Source organism: Seriola lalandi, unplaced genomic scaffold (genome assembly GCF_002814215.2).
Source record: "Seriola lalandi dorsalis isolate HSWRI2012SDOR001 ecotype SW California unplaced genomic scaffold, Sedor1 jcf7180002054901, whole genome shotgun sequence".
NCBI lineage: Eukaryota > Metazoa > Chordata > Actinopteri > Carangiformes > Carangidae > Seriola > Seriola lalandi.
Genome location: NW_019525453.1, coordinates 333,510 through 347,141, shown reverse-complemented (window position 1 = coordinate 347,141; position 13,632 = coordinate 333,510). Strand labels below are relative to the sequence as shown.

The window sequence follows — 13,632 nt, the reverse complement described above, 5'->3', positions numbered from 1 at the left end:
CCGCTCAAACACAACACTGGACTGTTTCTAAGCAGACAGGAACAAAAACACATCGGTCCATTTGCTGCAATTAAAAAGAAACCCCCACTTCTACTTCTTCTCATTTGCTCATCTTATTGCTTTTGCTCAGTACTCACTGTCAGTTTCATCCACTGGCTGGCTGGTTGGTCCTCCGCTCTACAGCTGCAGTCAGTCAGTCAGTCTCAAGGACAAACGCTCCAGCTCTCCTTGCCTCCGGTCTCTGTAGCTCAGCGATGCAGCAGCAAGCGCACACACACACACACACACTCACTCCCAACACACACAAATACATAAACACACACACACACACACCCTCTCTTTCCCTCTTTCTCTCCCCTAGGCGTCTCACTCTGATCCAGTGCTGAGTTTACCTACCTACCTGCCTAGCTTGCTCGCAGGGGAGTCCTGAGAGAGTGTGTCAGACAGAAAAGTGTGTCTAAGAGAAGGGGTGGTGGTGGTGGTGGTGGGGAGGGGGGATGGGGGGTGGTGGAGGACACAGCCAGCGTTCCCTTATATGCAGAGGGAGGTGGAGAGTAGAAGGAGGATAGAGGACATACAGCGCTCCTGTATTCCTATAGATACAGAGGAGGGTTTTCTATTGCAGCCTTGCAAAGGATGGGAGAGAGAGGGAGAGAAAAGAAGGAGGGAGAGAGACAGAGAAAAAGAGAGAGAGAGAGAGAGAGAGAGCATCATATTTCAGCGATGTTGAGTCAGCATGTGAATGTGATGCATGTGTTGACGGAGTTGGAAATGTTTAGAGGACATGTTCTTATGAGCAGTTATGGCTTAAAGCTCTCTGTAAAGGAGCTGTCAGGGAGTGTGTGTGTGTGTGTGTGTGTGTGTGTGCTGTCTCAGGAACACCAAGACTAGAAAGTTCTCCTGGTTTGTGTTTAATTAATGATCATGACTGGAAGCTGAAAGTGAAACTGGCTTCATTCACTCTGGACATAAAATGTATTACAACAAGTTCATTTAACAGTCGACTGTTTCACTATAAGATACAACTGAACGAAAAATAAGAATCTGACAGGAAAGTAATTTCAGTTTTCTTTTCATTTAACTGGTAGACACCAGACATGGGAAAAAATTAGAGCCTGATAAACATATTGCATGGTCGACATGTCTGACTGATTTTAGCATATTACAAATATCCTTTAATTCAGTATTGGTGTAAATATCTGCCAATAACAAACAAGATATTGCACTACAGAAAGATATGTTTAAGGTTCTTGGTTTCTCAATTGTAGAGAACTGGCAGGTTTATTTCTCAGCTTGAAATTTATATCCTGTAAATATTGAGGTCAAGAATAATAAGCAAATTTAAGGGCTCAGTATCAAAATTGTTTATGGTAACATTGTGGATTTAATTCTCAAATACTGACAGGGAACAATAAAGCCAGTTCTCCATAAAACATTTTTTAAAAATAGTAAAAAGAAAAAACTTTTTTGTTTTCTTGTTACAGACCTGGTGGAGTTGTATTTCCATCTTTATCACAAAGAAAACTGTCCTTCAAATTCAAGTCAAGTCAATCCTGCAGTCTTCCTCACAGGCTGCATACAGCCCGAATAACCTCCTCTAAAGATAGGACAACCTGTATGTAACCTGAGAGGTAACACCCAGGGTAACAAATCCACCAACAACTCACTGCTGCTCTTTAGGCTACAGACTTTTTTTCATGGCAGACATTTTTACACATCACAGTGGGAAAGCACAGGTGTATTCAATTACATTAACAATTCCACTTACAGATGCTGGTAATGTGCTGCTGCCTCACTGAAATAGTTTACTGAGGCACTTAATCTTCCTTATTGTTATTAAGTCCTGTCCTGCAAGTCAACATGTCTGCTGTGAAAAAGGTGTATTGATGTGAGAACAGAGTAACACTGAAGGAAGTTCAGATGAGAATATCGACATCTTTAATCAGACAGTCAGAGGACACTGGTAAGCAAGTTTCTAATAAGTAAATCAAACTCAATCTGTACTGTTCAGGGAACAAATATATGAATTTGAAAAGTGATGGGATGTGTCCCCCACGATTGCTAGTGGAAATCTGTCAGGCTCTTTACCAAATGAGTCATTGGCCATGATCCAGAACAGTAGGATTGGCCTCCAAGGACAATAACAGCCACATAGTTTAGGCAGTCTCCCAGTTTAATACAATTTTTTTTGTCACTGACAGCTCACCTCATATTTCTCTTCATTGGCCTTTGCCTAACTCGAAAGAAAAAAAAAAATCCTCTTGCTCTTACAACAAAAGTCAAAAAAATAGTTACAGTACAACTTCCTGCTCAAATCCTAATTCATATTTTTTCTCTCAACTGCACTTAAATTCATTTCAAATCTCTATTCTGAACAATCTATGGTGGCAATATGCTAACTAAGCTATATTACCCAATAGTGAAAATGAAGACTCATAATATCAACAAGGTGAATAGCAATGGGTCCACAACTAATTTAAAAAGATAATTTAAGTAGTGTAAGTGGAGTTAGGTCCTGCACATCCACACAGCTGTTTTCATTTCTGTCTGATTGGACGTTAGCCTGTCGCCCTCAGTCCTGAGAAAAGGTCTAATCAAGCTAATCAAGTGAAAACACCTGTGAACCATGGGGATGTAGGGCCTTTTAATGTGTAATATGACAGCAATACTTTTTTCAAATTCTGCAGACACTGAAATTAGCTCCATTTATTCATTTTCTAGACTTCACTAGAATTTGCATGGAAACACTGAAATGTCTAACGTGACAGTCATATAGTCATTTGTTATATACTGTGTGTAAAGTCAATGAGCATGGCCATGATAAGAAAATACTGCAGTCTGCAGAACAAACATTTGTCAGGATATAATACTTAAACAAACTGGGTGAAATAGGACAGTGGAGCAAGTCATTGGCTTTTCTTTTACCTCTCATGTCCAGAAGTGATGTCTCAGTAAACATCAGCAGACACCTGCCACAGCCACAGCTGCACATGCATACATACTGGTGCTAAAATAAGGGAAAAATTGTGGTTTTGATTCTTATCTTTTTTGTTTTTGGGTAGATAAAAACATTCTGATGACATGACTTATTCCGATTGAACAATATAATGGATGAGTAAAAACATCCAGATATCCCAACACACATCCATACAGTGTACCCTTACTTCATTACAATAAAAGGAACCTAAAATAAATCTTGAGGTATGGCCTACTCAAACAGTATCTGATTCCAAAATGCTTGTACAATATTGGACAAAACCATTTATCATTAATTCACTAACCAATACCACTGACTGAAAATAAACCGCACTGTCATCACAGCCGCACTTTAGAGAGCTGCTCTCAGTATATAATCAACAATACCCCAAGTCTGAGGCGTGTAACGCTGGCATCTGAGGTAACAGGGCTGAGGCAGCATGCCAGTTTAACACACTAACGATGAGGCATCAATGTCATTTATTTTCTCCAACATGGAGTTTCTTGAGAGGACATGTTTACAAGAAGTTATTTTCTCCAGCTCAACTGCAGTCATTCACTTTCATGTCTGTGTGGATATCCCAGGCGTCTTGCAGTTTCCCCAATATGGGAAAGTTTCTCTCTTTCAGCTCAGACTCTGTTGCTAGGACAAGCCTCACTCCTTCCCTTCTTATGACTCACATTCCTGGATTATTCCGGACCTTATTCTGGACCTCTTTTTATTGTTCAACACCCTGAGCAACATTTCATTGGAGAGTCTTGTCCCAGTATGCTTCAGGTCCAGGATCCAGAAACTGGGGGTTCAGTTGAAACCTAGACCTGTGCCTTTGGGTCTCTGTGTGGCCCGGATGGGCTCGGTGATGCCCCTTCCTTCTGGACCCAGGCCCATCCCGGGGTTCCAGCCCATGCTCTGCAACATGCGGCTTCCCATGTTCGTGTCTGGGATGGGAGGAGCGTTCTCCCCAACCACTCCTGAAAAGAGAGGTTGCATGTTAGACAAGAGGGAGACTTGTTTCAGACATTTTCAAGAAAAAAAATAGAAGTAAAAATTCAATTGTGAATATAAACTGATTTTGTTTGTCTTCTATAATACTAAACTGAATATGTTTGTGTTTTGGCCTGTCAGTCAGTCAGAACATGACATCTGAAGACACCACTTTGAACTCTGGGAACCTGTGACAGGCATTTTCCCAATATTTCTTTAAACCAAACAATAAATCAATTAATTGAGAAAATAATCAGCTGATCAATGAAAAATGTACACAGTATTTAGTTGCAGGCTTTTATAATGTTTATGTTGGTTTGTTTTCAGATGAAGGCTTAACTGTGATTTATACTCTGTCCGAACTGCATGTCAGATTGTCAGATAGTGTCGGAGCCCCCCCCCCCCCCCCCCCCCCCCCCCGCCACACACCATTCCAATTTAGGATCGGGTGGTGTCTGTGTGCGACCGTTTCTGTAACTTTCCCGAACCAATGATCTGACATTCACACCCTCTTCACGCTGCACTTGGCTAGCTGTGCAGAGGTGAGAGAGGAGCCAGGCATTGTATTTCTCTTCCTAGCTCTCCTTTTTCATTTGTTAGTGCAACTCTATGAATGTCTTCCTTGGGAGAGTGTGCGCTGTTATCCCCATTTTCAGTCAATATCGTGTCTCCTCCCTCCCTAACAGCCAGCTTTTCACTCTGCCTTCCAATGTGGCCGTTCAGAACAATTATTAACACATTTGATTTCCCGCTTGGCCGGACAGTGTGTCTTTAGAGCAGAAAATTAATTGTCAACTATTTCAATAATTGTTAAACACTTTAATTAATTGAAAAGGGAAAACAGTCGCTGGTTCTAGCTGCCAAGATTAACAGATTCATGAAATAATGCAGATAGCTCAAATTAGTTGCAGGTCTGGCAGTAGTGTTTGTAATGCTAATTTAGCGATTTCAAAGTTAAAATGCTTATTTTTGTCATTGTGATTCCTAATACTCTCTGGTACAGCCTCAGTAAACATCTGAAATGTTTATTCAGGGCTCTCCTCATCACTCTATTAAAATTGTTCCTCTAAAGACGATACATAGAAGCAATGTAATCATGTAAGCAACTTAGCCACATTTCCAGTCGTGTAGCAAATATATCCAGTGAGAGGACGCTTACGCCTGTCTCAAATAGACAGTGGTCATTTTGTTCTCTCTCTTCCTGGAAGTTGACGGTCCAGTCACTGAGGCTGAACTATTACCCTTTAAATCCTGTCTTTATTTGTATGCAGTGCAGGACCAAGCTGCCTTCTCATTTACACACGATTGTTTAGTCCCAGGTGAGTTCAAGCCAGATTGTCAGGATGTGAATCTGGCAGATCCTCGCTGCCAGCCTGCTGTGAGGTCGGCACCTACTGGTCCTGAGCGAGTATCAGACAAGCTCAATATTTGCAACGCATCACTGAACATGTCACTTTGGAGAATGCAATTTCAGCAATTTATTGTACATGAAATTTGCGTGTGCCCACTACCTGAGTGTTTGCTGCAAGTTTTGGCTGATTTTCTTAACATTTTTAAGTAACCTCAGTGAAATAAGGACCATATAATTTGGGTTTCAGTTACTGTTTTGTTTTTTTTGGGCTGCATACTTGCATTTGTGTGCTCTGTTTCTCAGATTTTCATTTTACAAGTAATGGGTTAGGATAAAGAAAGTAAGGGAGCTCACATCTGCAATGAAACATTTTTGAACAAGCTCATAATCCACTGTGCGTACAATTCTGGTAATAAGTTGTAAATTATGATTAAAAAAATAAAATTAAAAAAAGGGGACTTGGCTCCAGAAAAAATATCGTATAATGGGACTTTGGCCTAATAACATTAGGCTTTGCTGCCTCACCCTTCCTCCTCCAAAAGCATCAACTGGCCCAGAGGTAAGAAGAGTGGCTTGGGGGAGGGGGTGGTGAAACACAAGTGTAACTGGCTAAGAGCTAATCCAGTATCTCTGCTGTGACAACATGATTTAGCCAGCTGACTCTTGTCCAACAAAGCTTAGGAGGAAAGGGGGTTTGGAGCTAAAGCAGGGTTTAATAATGAGAGAGGAAGAGAGAGGGAGAAATGTGAAGGTTGACGGACACCCTTCTTTCAACCCTTGTAAAAATGTAGAGTGAAAGCCTCACTTCCTATCCCAGTCCCTTGTGTTTACATCAGTGTAGGTGTGAGACAGACGGCGAGGAGGAAAGCAGGCTGGTGAACATACTGAGCTCGACCAAGAGGGGGAGGAGAATAAGACAGAAAGTGAGAGCCAAAAATACAATAAACGGGGCAGTCAGTAATAAGTGCCAGATGGTGTGTTAGGTGTAGCTAGGTGTGCATCCAATACCTGAGGGGGCAGTGGAACCGAGGGGGGCTGCTTTTCGCCTCCGCTTGACATCCCCTGTACATAGAGAGCCCAGGTGCCCACTGGTCTGTCTGCAAAACCAGCCAGGCAGGACAAAAATATGGCAGCATTAGTTCGATTGCAAATAACACTACAGAAAGTATGCTTCGTATGAAAAACACGATTAAACAATGTGAAAGCAATAGAGAGTCAATGAGACTGCAGCAAAGACAAAAGCTGGTGCTGAAGGAAATTAATCTGGTCATAAATCACAGGTGTTTTAAGCTAAAAGGCTGTCCTTACCTGCTGGCTGTTTTTACTGAACAGCTTCTCCGATGCCCTCTGTCTGTCCGTGGGTCCCAGTGCAACTAAGGAGGCAGTAGAGGAAAGAAGAAGAAAAAACAAAAGTTTAAGCAGTCAGCAAGTTATCCTTACAATAGCACAACACTGGTGTATTTAACACCCTGGGTCCTTGTAATACAAAATCTTAACTCTTCATTTCAACCTATTTGAAAGTGAATAAAATCAAGTCCAAAAACACGGCTCACCTGTCCATGGTCTCTCCTCGAGCCCGAGCTAAACCACGGCCTGTTGGAGATATGATAGTGTAAGGGCGCCATATCTCCATCAAGGCAGCGTTCCAGAGACAGAGACCAAGATTGCTATTCATCATATCTTGCCATAAGTGAACTGTTGGCCCTTGTCCACCACAGACACTTTTATAGAAACCCAAGATCATTGATTGATGATTGATCAGTCTGCACTCAAGCAAAAACTGGGACAAATGTGAAACCAGTAATATGAAAATAAAAACATCAATATTTGGCCTACTACAGAACACATCAATTTTGTGCATGCTGTGATCTGTGTTCCTGTTTACTTTGCTTTAATACTATTTTAAGACAATTTTACTGTGTTTTTGTTTGATTTCACCCTGCTCTCTCACCCTGAAGAGTCAGAATCAACAGAGATTTGTAAAACGACAGAACTCACTCATGGGAGTCCTGGGTTTGTCTACCCAGTCTATCATTGAAGCCCTGGCTGGAGCTGCCCTGCAATCCCGCCTCAGACGCTGGCTGGTTTCCATGGAGACGACTCAGTCTAGCCTGGAAACCTGAAAACATAGTGCAGGTTCATCAGCAATAAAATTCATGCTTTAGGATATGATTATTTAAATGTATTAGACCAGTTTGATAATCGTAACATTTAAATGCAGTGGCAAGTTCATGCTGGACGATAGGCAACTCAGCCCCTTATGTCCCATCAAACTGTGTGGAAACAGCACAGGGAGAGGTCATTCAAAAATGTACACTAATGGGATATTAGTAAGGGAGAGAAAGGCAGCTTTATCTTACGGGAGACACAGGACAGGATAAAAAAATCCTACTGCTACGCAATATAGTCACAATTGAAGATGTACCATATTCAATTAAATTCAGGTAAGATGGTATGTGCAGTAACATTAAGGATAATTAGACCAGTCAATTGTCATGACCAATAATATCTAATTATATGAGAAAAGTCGGCCACTAAAATAATTTGTTTCTATTTAATACTGCATGCTAAAACCAATGTTCATATGTAGAGGATTTTGCCCCCTGTATTTACTATACAGGAGCACCTCTTGCCACAATGCTTGTTTGTCTCACTGTGAAGTGTTTGCCTCCTACTGGTCATGAGTGAGACTGCAGCAACACTATAAAATTTATGTCGGCCCCAAACCTGATTATAGTGGAAAAGCTAACCATACACGCATTACACTGCGGTTTTCGAGCCAAGCCTCTCCCATACCTCTCTGTGCCCCAGGGCTCATGAGTGGGAAGGATCCCGTGAGGATGCTGTTGAAGACTGGATCAGCTAGGTCCAGCTCCTCAGACCCGGTCTCCCTCTCCCACCAGGGAACCACTCCCGCTATCCCACATGCACCTCCAGGACCTGAACCAGAGCCCGGCTCTCCCTCATAGAACCAGTCGCTCTGCTCGTCGTCACCTGGAAGAGAGAGGATAGAGATCCCTGGTTCATGAGCACTGCTAGACATGTTTCAACTCCAACTTTTTCTGTGCATGTGACAATGGTAGTACATTGTTGTTCCGATGCATTTCTGGGCTGCACTCAGGCCAACAACAGGTGTCCCCCTATTTACTTGCATATACAAATATAGTTTATACCAAACACAAACAATAGGTTTTTCAGTTTAACCCATAATTCTAGACAAAACTGAATAAGTACCTTGTCTCCCCTCATCATTGGTGTAGAGGCCACCGTCACTGCTGTTACTGACACTGCTGGTTTCACTGCAAAGGAAGATAAAAAATACACTAAGGACATTTCCAGTGGTCAAGAGGAAGCTAATAACTGTCTTCTAGAAGGAAAAATAGCGAGCACACATACAGTATAAAGAGGCAGCGACAGAGAAGCAATTTCTGGAAACACAAAGCACAAAAATAAAACAAAAGTCAAAACACTAACCACCTGTCACTCATGTCCTCATCCGAGCCCTTCTGCTCCTCCAACTCCATCTTGTCCTTAGACGCTTCCATTGGAGAGGAGATGGGGTCCTCACTCTCCACTACCACCCCTTCATCTGCAGCCTCCACTCCCAGCCTGTGGGGGGCCAGTTTCCTCTTCTTTACCCTGTTCTTCCCTCCCACAGGCCCTACCAGGCTACCTCCACACAGCTCCATGGCACCCCTGTCCTCATTCAAACCAAGTCTATGTGGCCTTCCACCAACACGGGCTTTGGGGACAGGTGGAGGTCCGAGCATGGTGACGGAGGGGGGTTCCGGTTCTACAGGTGGGTCTACAGCCATACGTTTGACCTTACGCCGCCGTCTGAGGCTGCGAGTTCCCTCTACAGACCCCAGGACACCCAGGTCATCTGGCCAAAGTGGCCGCTTGCTTCGCCCCATGTCAGCAGTGAGGGGGGTGCGGCGTTTGGGGCCAAGTTGTTCATCCGAGTCACTGTTGTCACGGGCATGGCTGTTGGCAGCAGACACACCTCCTGTACTGGCACGGTAGTCCTGCAACAAATGTCAATGTGGTAAATACTAGACTGTGACGCTGATGCTAAATTAAGAAACTTGGGGGAAAAAAATGTCCGTTAGGCTAAAGCAACAGCAGAGTGAGGCTAAACTAAAGCAATACTGTCAAATTTAAACAGGACGAAATGTGACTAGAAGAAAATACATACAGGTGCTGGTCAATAAATTAGAATATCATCAAAAAGTTGATTTATTTCAGTAACACCATTCAAAAAGTGAAACTTGTATATTATATTCATTCATTACACACAGACTGATATATTTCAAATGTTTATTTCTTTTAATTTTGATGATTATAACTGACAACTAATGAAAATTCCAAATTCAGTATCTCAGAAAATTAGAATATTACTTAAGACCAATACAAAAAAAGGATTTTTAGAAATGTTGGCCAACTGAAAAGTATGAACATGAAAAGTATGAGCATGTACAGCACTCAATACTTAGTCGGGGCTCCTTTTGCCTGAATTAAACCAGGTACTGGTAGCTTTGGTACTGTGTGCAGGTGTCCTGTTGGAAAATGAAATCTGCATCTCCATAAAGTTGGTGAGCAGCAGGAAGCATGAAGTGCTCTAAAACTTCCTGGTAGACGGCTGCGTTGACCTTGGACCTCAGAAAACACAGTGGACCAACACCAGCAGATGACATGGCTCCCCAAACCATCACTGACTGTGGAAACTTTACACTGGACCTCAAGCAACGTGGATTCTGTGCCTCTCCTCTCTTCCTCCAGACTCTGGGACCTTGATTTCCAAAGGAAATGCAAAATTTACTTTCATCAGAGAACATAACTTTGGACCACTCAGCAGCAGTCCTTTTCGTCTTTAGCCCAGGCGAGACGCTTCTGACGCTGTCTCTTGTTCAAGAGTGGCTTGACACAAGGAATGCGACAGCTGAAACCCATGTCTTGCGTATGTCTGTGCGTGGTGGTTCTTGAAGCACTGACCCCAGCTGCAGTCCACTCTTTGTGAATCTCCCCCACATTTTTGAATGGGTTTTGTTTCCCAATCCTCTCCAGGGTGCGGTTATCCCTATTGCTTGTACACTTTTTTCTACCACATCTTTTCCTTCCCTTCGCCTCTCTATTAATGTGCTTGTGCTTGACACAGAGCTCTGTGAACAGCCAGCCTCTTTAGCAATGACCTTTTGTGTCTTGCCCTCCTTGTGCAAGGTGTCAATGGTCATCTTTTGGACAACTGTCAAGCCAGGAGTCTTCCCCATGATTGTGTAGCCTACAGAACTAGACTGAGAGACCATTTAAAGGCCTTTGCAGGTGTTTTGAGTTAATTAGCTGATTAGAGTGTGGCACCATGTGTCTTCAATATTGAACCTTTTCACAATATTCTAATTTTCTGAGATACTGAATTTGGGGTTTTCATTAGTTGTCAGTTATAATCATCAAAATTAAAAGAAATAAACACTTGAAATATATCAGTCTGTGTGGAATGAATGTATACAGTATACAGTGTAAGTTTCACTTTTTGAATGGAATTACTGAAATAAATCAACTTTTTGATGATATTCTAATTTACTGACCAGCACCTGTATGTCATTGTCCAAAACTCCTTACTGCCTAATAAACAACAAAGAATCTTTACTGAGTGGGCAATCATAACTTTGTGTGGAGGCCAGTGATTGACAGTTAGGGAAGGAAAAAAGGGGGAAACAAGTTTCTATCTATCAGCTCCAGGGTGACAGTGGAACTAAAAGATGTTTCTTCAGAAACATTCACTAAATCATGACTTATCAAAACCACTACAAAGGCTAACTCCCATGTCTTCCCTCTTATGGTACGTTTTTCTTTTCCCTTCTGAAAAGAGCAGGGTGAAGTAGACTGGTCATCCTAAGACTGTCTGAAGTGCTTTTGCTCAAGGTCACTTCAGTCAGTTTAACACAGGGTTTTAAACTGGAAAGAACCATTGTCCTCCACCCAGTCACCCCACCTCACCTTATGTTCTTCCACACTGGACTCTGAACCCTCACTGAGGTGGCCTGTCTCCCAGGGTGGGTGTGGGTTGTCCGAGCGCCGTTTTCTACCCCTCCGCTTACGAGCCTGCCTCTTCAGCAAACAGCCCACTGCCAGTGCATGGTCTCCTCCATCACCAAAGCCACCACGAGCAGCTTGCTCTGAGCTCTCCTCCAGTGCTGACACCAGGTCATGGACCAGTTCGTCCATCGTCCGGCGAAAGTGCCTGAAGGGGAGGACAGAAAGTGTACTTTTAAATATGGGCCACAACTAAAGAATGCAAATGTGTTTTATTGGGCAAAAACCAGTGTGTGCAGGGCGGTTATGGGTGCTACTAGAATACTTGTTGGAGCTGAAGGCCGTAAAAAAAAAGTGTGAGAATCCAAGTAGACATGATTTGGAAGTTGCCATTGGTGGAGGAAGCGACAGGCAAGTGTAGGACCGTCTGTCTCAATGCAAGCGCCGTAACGTTAACTAGCTTAACTGTAGAGCTGGCCAACTGACGTTACCAGCGTTAGCCCGGTAATTATTTATTCACATATTTACACATTATTCGTGTCCTTTCGTCGAGCAAAGTTAAAGCCAACACCCGATTAGTTCATTGCTTAATACTTACGCTAATAAATCTCCCAAATGTCTAATTAAGAGCGCGGGATGTCGTTTGCAATCTCATCTGATATTCACACTGGCACGAACCTGCTTTAGTTCGCGATTTTGATTGTTATTAGCTTCATAAGCTAATGTTTCCTCGGTAGCTAGCTAAGTCCACTACAGTAAACGTCCACCTTTGGTATCTTAAAAGCTGATCAACTACCGTTAAGCACCAACGTTGATGACAGCGTTAATGTCTGGTAGTTTTAACGACTGTCGCCGAAAAATGAACAACAAAGAAACCCTTTGATATTCAGAGTAGCCTTGCTGCTAGCCAGCTAACCTAGCTAGCTTCAGCCCTTCAGCCGGCTGATTCACGAGAGTGGAGTGGACGTGAACAATATGTTACGTCTGAGTGATTTCAAAGACCACCTACCAGCCGGTTCCCGCTTTGCCGATGGTTTTTAAATTAGCTGCACGGAACATTAAAACCGCCAAATGCCAAATACCTTTAGCCAGAAACAACGGACAAACATTGACACACCATAGACACCATCCTGACACAAAAGCTAACGATCAGCTAGCTGGATCAATATGCGACAAGAGGACACAGTGAAGTACCCTATGCTGCCTTCAAGTACTGAAGGAAATTTTAGAATTGGAATTATGACATGAGAGCACAGCCGCATAGCCATGTAATAATAACAGTAATAATGTATGTGTACATGATATGTTTTTTGATTTTTTAATTCTGTCTAAATTTGTGGTTGCTGTCATTATTTAGGCATTTATTTTCTTGCTTATCTTACAACAGTTTTCTTCTCTTCTACGCACAATGCAATGGTTGTACTGCTACTGCTAACAATGTAATGTTTTCATCACAAAAAATTGGGGTGTATCTTCACGTGGACCAGTCCATAGACATGCAGTAAACGAAACCTGGACCAAACCTTTATTATACCCAAACCTGTATGGAAGGCACCAGACATTTGACATGACAAGCGAGCAAACTCCGTCTTCTGATAAAGACCACAGTGAAAACCTCAGATATGGACCTTGAGATAAGACTTAAAAAACAAAACAAAATAACCCAAAAAGCGAGCCAGACCCAGCTGTACCGTAAGTCTATAATTAATTTGTTGTTGGTTGATAAAAGATAGACTTTTTTTTTCATGGGACATATAACAAAGACAGTGCATTTTGTTGCTATATATATTTGGTTATCAGTACCTACCAAAGACATATTACACTTGGCAATATTAGTGAACCTATCCATTAGTAAGTCGGAGTTTGAATGTAGCAAGTGAAGGCAACTCTAGGCCCTCAGTTCCCATTTACCTTTTATTAAACACTGGAGGGCAGTGTAGTCTCAAACTGAATGAGATGGATGCCATGGTTGCAAGCAATTAGCTGGCCTATCAAATATATACCAAAGGTCACCGGTTCAAACACATCAGTGACAACAGTGTCATATTAATTACAGTGGTCACTGGAAGAGACACTGGGTACCAGTGTGACCTGGACTTCACCCCATGCAACAGGTGCTCTGGTCCTGTCTGAATGTCAGTGACGGCACTGCGGTCCACATGGGGTCAACAGCAACAACAGGTGTCACACTCAGTGTGTTAACTAATGAGAAATTTGCACATTGAAAACACTGTCAGACAGCCATTAGGAGTGGGAGCTCTGTGCCAAGGTAATTTGTTGTCTGACTGGT

At 42.5% G+C, this 13,632-nt stretch overlaps 2 protein-coding genes across 4 annotated transcripts in view; both read right to left on the bottom strand.

The window, feature by feature from the left end:
- LOC111672513 (estrogen-related receptor gamma-like) overlaps positions 1–1,776 on the bottom strand; it is a 31,542-nt gene extending 29,766 nt beyond the window's left edge. The window contains exons 1-2 of the mRNA XM_023429947.2: positions 1,487–1,776; positions 138–626 (exon numbers count right to left, since the gene is read on the bottom strand). The gene's annotated coding sequence lies outside the window, so the exon portion shown is untranslated. The remainder of the gene's footprint in view (positions 1–137; positions 627–1,486) is intronic.
- Positions 1,777–1,915: 139 nt separating this feature from the next.
- Positions 1,916–12,527, bottom strand: gpatch2 (G patch domain containing 2). 3 transcript variants are annotated; one of them, XM_023430199.2, is made up of 10 exons: positions 12,352–12,527; positions 11,307–11,550; positions 8,787–9,337; positions 8,547–8,611; positions 8,109–8,306; positions 7,311–7,431; positions 6,866–6,905; positions 6,621–6,685; positions 6,321–6,409; positions 1,916–3,948 (listed from the first exon to the last, which is right to left on the bottom strand). In XM_023430199.2, exons 1-10 carry the CDS (start codon positions 12,399–12,401, stop codon positions 3,779–3,781), a joined length of 1,593 nt encoding a protein of 530 aa, XP_023285967.1. In that variant the 5' UTR covers positions 12,402–12,527; the 3' UTR covers positions 1,916–3,778. The 3 variants fall into 3 exon arrangements, with proteins under 3 accessions (XP_023285967.1, XP_023285968.1, XP_087036468.1); XM_023430200.2 differs by having other exon boundaries at positions 8,790–9,337; XM_087180342.1 differs by lacking the exon at positions 12,352–12,527 and adding an exon at positions 11,941–12,262.
- Positions 12,528–13,632: the final 1,105 nt, after the last annotated feature.

Coding starts and splice junctions, on each gene's coding strand:
- gpatch2 (XM_023430199.2), bottom strand. CDS start 12,401: ATGTTCCGTGCAGCTAATTTAAAAACCATCGGCAAAGCGGGAACCGGC. Junction 8,307..8,546: donor CAATGATGAGGGGAGACAAG/GTACTTATTCAG, acceptor TCTCTCTTCCAG/GTGACGACGAGCAGAGCGAC. Junction 6,410..6,620: donor TCAGTAAAAACAGCCAGCAG/GTAAGGACAGCC, acceptor CTGGTTTTGCAG/ACAGACCAGTGGGCACCTGG.